At 54.9% G+C, this 8,032-nt stretch overlaps 1 protein-coding gene across 1 annotated transcript in view; it reads left to right on the top strand.

The window, feature by feature from the left end:
• The window catches only part of BCL2L12 (BCL2 like 12), a 7,472-nt gene extending 2,054 nt beyond the window's left edge, over positions 1 to 5,418 (top strand). The window contains exons 4-7 of the mRNA XM_008048404.2: positions 513 to 599; positions 684 to 775; positions 1,532 to 1,804; positions 5,200 to 5,418. Of these exons, the coding sequence (XP_008046595.1) occupies positions 513 to 599; positions 684 to 775; positions 1,532 to 1,804; positions 5,200 to 5,250 (503 nt within the window). The 3' untranslated portion in view covers positions 5,251 to 5,418. The remainder of the gene's footprint in view (positions 1 to 512; positions 600 to 683; positions 776 to 1,531; positions 1,805 to 5,199) is intronic.
• Positions 5,419 to 8,032: the final 2,614 nt, after the last annotated feature.

Raw genomic sequence — 8,032 nt, 5'->3', positions numbered from 1 at the left:
ACTCACCTCAGCCTCCCAAAGGCACGGGATTACAGGCTGAGCCACCGAGCCCAGCGGTTTAGGCATTTTTTTAATGATGCTTCCTCACTGGGCTACAGTTTGCCTCCTTAAAAAACAGAAATTAGCCAGGCGCGGTGGTTCACGCCTATAATCCCAGCATTTTGGGAGGCGAAGGGTAGAGGATTGCCTGAGCTCAGGGGTTCGAGACCAGCCTGGGCAACACAGCGAAACCTCATGTCTACAGCAAATAAAGAAATTAGCTGGGCATGGTGGTGCGTGCCTGTGGTTCCAGTTACTTGGGAGTCCGAGGCGAAAGTATCACCTGAACCCAACAGGTCGAGGTTGCGGTCGCTGTGAGCATGCCACTGCACTTCAGCCTGGGCAACAGAGTGAGACTCTGACTCAAAAAAAAGAAAAAGGAAATTTTGGTCACCAGGCAAGGGGGTTGGGCTAAGGAAATAATCCTTAAGTTCCCGGTGTCCTGGAAACCTGTCATTAACTTTTCATCCCAGGTCCAGCAACTCCAGACTTCTATGCCCTGGTGGCCCAGCGACTGGAACAGCTGGTCCAAGAGCAACTGAGATCTCCACCTAGCCCAGGTGAGGGGCAGGGAACCCTGGAGAAAGATGGGGTTTGGAGGATAGTCAGGGTTCTGACCACAGCCAGACTTTTTCTGTCTCCAGAGTTACAGGGTCCCCCACCCACGGAGAAGGAAGCCCTGCTGCGGAGGCTGGTGGCCCTGCTGGAGGAGGAAGCAGAAGTTATCAACCAGAAGGTGATGGGCATCTGTTCCACCGTTTAGCGAGAACGGGAGGTTCTGGATGGTGGGGCACTGGTATCAGAACTGGATCTGTACTTTTTTTGGATGGTCAGGTGGAGAGGGTAGGATACAATATCAGTGAAGTGTTGAGTGATGGGTATAGTCAGTGGCTTTCATTGATGTTAGAGGGATGTGGCCTAAACGTGACCTAGTAGAGATCAGGGGCCAAGTTGAGCAAGTAAGGGAATGAATGTGGGGGTGGGAGGAGTGTCTAAAATCTGCTTGGCTGCAGTAGAGGACCTAGATCTAGAACTGAAAGCAGGAGAAATAGACTGCCAGAGGAGGCGTGGCTTGTGACTGTGTCTTGGAATTTGATTGGCTCAGGAGCTTGGGCAAAGTACATAATCCTATAATATTAATGGTATGGTAGATTGTTTTAGTCCCTAGCTTGATCCCCCGGACTCTGACTTGGAAGCCCACGGGGTCATGGCTAGAAGATTAGCTTTCTAGAACTTAAAGTATGGCTTGGCTCGGCTGTTGAGGCCTCAGCAAGGGCGTGGCTTAGCCGACCCGGTTCTAGGCCTTCATCCTGGGAGTAGTTTGGCGGAGACCACATAGTCTGGCTTGTGATTGGCTGACATAATGGATGAGGCGGGGCTCAGGAGTGTTCCCATCTAGAACTGGCGGAGCTGGGAAGCCCCGCCCCCGCCCCCTATTGGCTGGCCACGAGGGCGTGGCTGATGCCAGCCCTGCCTCTTCTCCACTCCGCAGCTGGCCTCGGACCCCGCCCTGCGCAGCAAGCTGGCCCGCCTCTCCGCCGGGTCTTTCGCCCGCCTGGTGGAGCTGTTCTCCAGCCGGGAGAGCAGCCCTCACCCAAGCCGGGCCTGCCCTGGGCCCCCGCCGCCTTCGCCGGAGCCCCTGGCCCGCCTGGCCCTGGCCATGGAGCTGAGCCGGCGCGTGGCCAGGCTGGGGGGCGCCCTGGCCGGACTCAGCGTGGAGCACGTGCACAGCTTCACGCCTTGGATCCAGGCTCACGGGGGCTGGGTGAGCCGCAAAGCCTCTCGGCGGAAATGTGATGGAGGGGGGCGGGGGCACCTCATGGGTTTCTCTGTAGACCTCGGGTGTTCTCCCGGCCTTACTGTCCCTTCCTTCTGTGGTGGGCACCTGCTGTGTACCAGGCTCCGCCTGATGGGTGCCGCCACCATGTCTGGCTTAAACCACTGCTGACGGCTGTGAGCCTGGAAAGAGACTGCCTCTTCCTGGGCCTCAGTTTCCTCCTGTGCAAAGTAGGGAGAGTGGGCTGGGCACGGCGGCTCCTGCCTGTCATCCCAGCACTTTGGGAGGCCGGGGCGAGAGTTGAGCCTGAGTCCAGGGGTTCGAGACCATCTTGGGTAACTTATGGAGACCTCGTCTCTACAATAAATCAAAAAATTAGCCGGGCGTGGTGGCGCGGGCTTGCAGTCCCAGCTACTTGGAAGGCTGAGGCGGAAGGACCGCCTGAGCCCAGCAGGCTGAGACCGGGATGGCTGTGAGCGCGCCACTGCACTCCAGCCTGGGCGACAGAGCGAGACTCCGACTCAAAAAAAAAGAAAGGGAATGTGGTAGTACTACCTGGAAGGGTTGTGATGAGGATTAAAATGGGGCAGTCCTGGTAAGTACTTGCGCGCTGCCGGGCACACGTGGTCACTTGTTTGTGGGATCATATGGTTATCGCTGCCTTTCCCGGGCACCTCCTGCCCGCTTCCTCTGCGCCTTCTGGTCTGCTCTGGTGTCATCCCCTGCGGGGACTTTCTGGTTCCCATTTATGGTGGCAGCCACCCCCACACCCTCCCACCCACTGATCTTCCCCCACTCTGCACCTTCTGACATGGTAGAATGAACTTCTTTTGCTTACTTTCTTACTTTTTCTTTTCTTTTTTTTTTTTTTGAGTTGGAGTCTCACTCTGTGGCCCAGACTGGAGTGCAGTGGCCACTCCCGGCCACCACAACCTCGACCTGCTGGGCTCCAGCGATCCTTCTGCTCAGCCTTCCAAGTAGCTGGAACTATAGGTGCGTGCAACCACGCCCGGCTGATTTTTTGATTTATTGTAGAGATGAGGTCTCGCTGCCCAGGCGGGTCTCGAACCCGCGGCCTCAAGCAGTCCACTCACCTCAGCCTCCCAAAGGTGCAGGATTACAGGCTGAGCCACCGAGCCCGGCTACTTTTTCTGTTTGTTCACTTTCTCTGCCCCTGGTATGATTAACGTCAGAAGACAGGAGTCTTCCTTACCTTTGCTTTTGCTCACGAATTTACCTCCCACGCTGGTTTCAGAGTTGGATTGGGCTCCAGCATGCTGGCCGGCTACGGACTTGGCAGCTGTCCCCAAACCCCTGAGGACCAGTCTCCCCCAGCTCCAACGGGCACGGCGCCACTCTCCTGCCCCGAGGGTCACTGGGGGGATTAGGAGAGAGAAGGACCGGGCCGGGCTTTCCTGATGTGAGGAGGCATCCCTAGGAGAGGGAGGAGGGGGCCAGTGGGGCTGGAGCAGGGCGACCGGGCGAGAGACGAGAGCGGGAGAGGCGGCCAGGTCATGCGGGGCCGAGTGGTCATGGTGAGAACTTGGACTTTGACTCCTAGCTGGGTCTCCAATGGGCAGAGGGACAGGAGCTGACTTCGGTGTTAACTGGCGCCCTCTGGCGGCCGCGTGCGGGCAGACTAGGGAGGAGGACGGAAGGGGGAGCATGACAAGGCGCGAGAGTGGATCAGACCCAGGTGGGGGCAGTGGAGGATTCCGGATTTTTTTTTTTCTTCTTTTCTTTGTGAGCCACAGTCTCAGTCTCACCCAGGCTGGAGTGCAATGGCATGCTCACGGCCACTGCAGCCTTGACATGCTGGGCTCAGGCAGTCCTGCCTCAGCCTTCCAAGTAGCTGGAACCACAGGTGCACACCACCACACCTGGCTACTTTTTTCGATGTATTGATTTATTGATATAGGTCTCGCCATGTCGCTCAGGCTGGTCTGGAACCCCTGAGTTCAGACAATCCTCTCATCTCAGCCTCCCAAAGTACTGAGATGCCAGGCATGAGCCAGCATGCCAGGTGGATGCTGGACCTAATTTAGCAGTGGAGCTGAGGCACTTTGCTGATGGGTGGGATGTGGGGATGGCATAGAGGATGCTGGCCTGAGCTGTTGCAGGGAATATCTTGAGTTCCCTGGTGTGGAGATGACCTGGGGGACCAAGGCAGCAAGTTTGGGGAAGACTCAGATGATTAGTGGTGGTCCAGGTGACAGTGAGATACCCCAAAGGCCTCAGCAGATAGTGAGGGGGCTAGATGTAAGTGTGGTGCTCAGCAAAGAAGCTCGTTTATTTGTTTTTCAAAAATATAGGCTGGGCGCGGTGGCTCACGCCTATAATCCCAGCACTTTGGGAGGCTGAGGCGAGCGGATTGCCTGAGCCCACGGATTTAAGACCAGCCTGGACAACTTGGCAAGACCTCATCTCTACAATAAATCAAAAAATTAGGCCGGCAGGGTGACACGTGCCTGCTACTTGGAAGGCTGAGGGGGAAGGGTCACCTGAGCCTAGCAAGTCGAGGTTGTGGTGGCCTTGAGAGTGCCACTGCACTCCAGCCTGGGTGACTGAGTGAGACTTCAACTCAAAAAAAAATGTATAGGCCGTGGTAACAGGTAAGCTTGGGTGAGTATTCTTGGTGGGCCGGGACCCCAGCCAAGATTTCAAGGGAATGATCCTATTTACGCCCCACAACAATGTCATGGGGTTCTGTTATTCTTTTCTTCTGAAGTCTGAGAGGGAAAGTCAGTCCTGCAGTGTTGGAATCAGGATTTGGGCACAAAGTCATGGCTTTTAACCTTTAAAATCTAGGACTCAGGCCGGACTCAGTGGCTCAACCTGTAATCCCAGCACTCTGGAAGCCTGAGGCGAGTGGAGTGTCTGAGCCCGTGGGTTCGTGACCAGCCTGGGCAAATTGGTGAGACCTCATCTCCACAATAAAAATAAAAACTAGCCAGGCATGGTAGCACGCGTCTATAGTTCCGGCTACTTGGAAGACTGAGGCAGAAGGATCGCTGGAGCCCAGCAGGTCGACGCTGGGGTGGCTGTGAGCGTTCGTGCCACTGCGCTCCAGCCAGAGCAAAGGCATGAGACTCCAACTCAAAAAAAAAAATCTAGGATGCTTCTCCTCCTTGGAGTGTCTGTCATTACTCTCTGAGTCATTGTCCCCCAACACTCCCAAATCTCTGTCGGTCTCTGTCCACCCCCTTCCAGTGCTCTGACCCACCCTCATCTTCCCCCATATCTAGGACTCTGTCCTCCATCCCTGTCCCCTTCAATTCTAACTGTGTCTCCGTCCCCGTCTCTGATGTCACTGGGCAGATGTGAATGCTGCTGTGTGTGGGATGCCTTCCCTGATCACAGGACCCCGCTGCTTTCACCCCCAGGAGGGCATCCTGGCCGTTTCACCCGTGGACTTGAACTTGCCCTTGGACTGAGATCTTCCTCAGAAGCTGCTACAAGATTGGACCTCATGTCTCTACCCTCTGCGTGTGGTTTTCCAAGCTTTCCAAGTCCTCTCAGGGCTGTGGGGTGGGGGTTGCCCTACCTGCTTTTGCCAAAAAGAAATCGTTTAAAACTTTTCATATTAAAAACTTTTTAAAATATTTAATTGTTTGTTCTTCCACTCAGGAACTAAAGTTCTGAGGAGAGCTGTGGTTCCAAGATCTCTGTAGTTTTTGCGTTGACTAGAGAGCCAGTTCTTTCATTCTACAAATACTCATTTGGAGGAAGAGTTGGTTACCTGGGCTCATGACACACTCGGGGACATCTGTCATTATGATTTCAGCTCAGCTACATTTTTTTCTCCTATTGCACACTTTGGTTATTCCAGCTAATTCTGCATTTATGGTCATGGAGTCTTTTTAAAATTTTTATTGCTGGGTATGGTGGCTTACGCCTATAATCTCAGCACTTTGGGAAGCAAAAGTGAGAGGATTACCCAAGCCCATGTGTTCTAGAAAAACCTGGACAACTTGGCGAGACCTCATTTCTACAATAAATAAAAATAGCTGGGCAGGGTGGCACGTGCCTGTAGTTCCAGCTACTTGGAAGGCTGAGGCAGAAGGATTTCCTGAGCCCAGTAGGTCAAGGCTGCGGTGGCCATGAGCATGCCTCTGCACTCCAGCCTGGGTGACAGAGACTCCTACTCAAGAAAAAGAAAGAAATCTGGGCATGGTGGCTCATGCCTGTTAATCCCAGCACTTTGGGAGGCCAAGGCAGGAAGATTGTTTGAGCCCAGGAATTCGAGACCAGCCTGGGTAACACAGTGAGACCCTGTCTCTACAAAAATTTAAAAAATTAGCCAGGCATGGTGGCACTCACCTGTAGTCCCAGCTACTCAGGAGGCCGATAACCAGAGCCCAGGAGGTCCAGGCTGTGGTGAGCTGTGATCATGCCATTGTACTGCAGCATGGGTGACATATTGAGACCCTGACTCAAGAAAGTAATGTTTTTAGATTGGATAATACAGCTTATTTAGAAAGTAAATCAGAGAGAGGAGATTCACCTCCCCAAGGTAGGGGAGGGGGCCAAAGCTTAGGAAACATGACTTGGCCATAGCTCCAGCAACACATGGCCTGGCCAAAGCTTAACAAAACAATGGCCGATAAAAAAAGTTTAAAAATGATGCTATGCTACACTTTCTGAAATCAAAGCACACCTCAGCCTCTTACTAAGTGTAAAACTTGGATCAAGTCACTTTACCTTTCTGTGCCTCAGTTTCCTCCTACACAAAATGGGTGTGACAACAGTACTTATCTCAGTGGGTTGCAGGGGTGGGGTGGGATTGGGATAATTTAAACTCTTCTAAGCATGGTTGGCACAAGCTGTCAGCATGAACTACACTGGCCATAGCTCCACGAACTTGTCTTGGAGGTCAGGAAGAGTTGGCACTCCAGAGAAGACGGCAAGGGCCTGTGTAACAGCACGGAGGTGTGAGCGTGCAGTGGTCCCAGGCAATGGGAGAGGATCAGTAAGGCAGCTGTAGAAAAGGGGTGTTTTGCGGCCAGAGAGGCGATTGGGACACTAGGTAGCCACGGGAGGGTTGTGCGCTGGGGAGTGGCCAGGTCAGCTCTGGGTAGGCAAGGGTGGTGGGGAAGACTGGAGGAGGCTTAGAGGTGGGCGGGAGCCTGGGATGATGGTCCGGAGAGTACAGGCCGAGTCGGGAGCAGGAGGGGCAGGGCTGGGGACTGACGGGCCGTGGGGAGGTGGGACCTGATGGTCTGGCCTGGTGACTGGGTGGGAGGTGGGGCCGTGCCAGACCCACAGCCAGGGGTGTTGTGGGGGGTATGATGGTCCTGGGGGGCAGAGTGGAGGGTGGGCAGAGGGCTAGTAAAGAAGTCAGGCTGGAAACCCTTTATTGTTTTTTGAGTCGGTGTCTCCACAAAAAAATCAAAAAGTTAGCCGGGCGTGGGGGCGCGCGCCTGTAGGCCCAGCTATTCAGGAGGCGCGGCGGGGAGATCGTCTGAGCCCAGGAGGTCGAGGCTGCGGTGAGCCGTGATTGTGCCACTGCGCTCCAGCCTGGGAAACAGAGTGAGACCCCTGACTCAAAAATAAAAAACCTGGAACAGGTACGTAGAGGGCGGATTCCTAAGCCCAAGTAAACGGGCTCCAGCTCCCTTGTTCTCCAAACTCCCCTTGGACTGGGAGAATCCACCGAATGGACGAGGAGTGACAGTTAATGTGAGCCAATCACTGGTGCCTGCAGCCCCGCCTTCCTCCCGACTCGTGGGCCAATTGCTGTGTTCTCCTTGAGGCCAGCCGCTTGGAGAGGGCTGGCCAAAGGCGTAGTGACGTCACGCTTAGGGTGCACCAATAGCAGGGACGAAGAGGCGGGTGGTTTTGGTGATGGACGGCTCTGTTTCAAGACGTCCGCTTAGCGCGGTGCCCGCCGGGTAGCTTTGGGGCGGTGCAGAGAGGAATGGGGCGGGTACTCCTGGGTGATTTTGCCCAATCATCAGTCGTGTTTCTTGCAATAGACGGGCAGTTTTCCCCATCCCTGTCGACTTGACTGGGCGGGACTCTGTGCGCCAGGCTGGGCAAACCCCTGACCTTTGATGGGCATCTGCATCAGCCAATTGCTCAACGTCATTCTCAGACGGGCCGCCTCCAGTGCCAATGAGATCTTCTGGCGGGGTCGCGATAGGCGGGTCGTGGACCCTCTGGTATAAGGCGGTCCCGGGGGGGGGTGAGGAGAAAGGGGGGGGTCTCGGCGGCCGG

Source organism: Carlito syrichta, unplaced genomic scaffold (assembly GCF_000164805.1).
Source record: "Carlito syrichta isolate Samal-C Ts95f unplaced genomic scaffold, Tarsius_syrichta-2.0.1 Scaffold123410, whole genome shotgun sequence".
NCBI classification, from domain to species: Eukaryota; Metazoa; Chordata; class Mammalia; order Primates; family Tarsiidae; genus Carlito; species Carlito syrichta.
The sequence above is the reverse complement of the archived record's forward strand: the minus strand, read 5'-3'. Positions and strand labels throughout refer to the sequence as shown.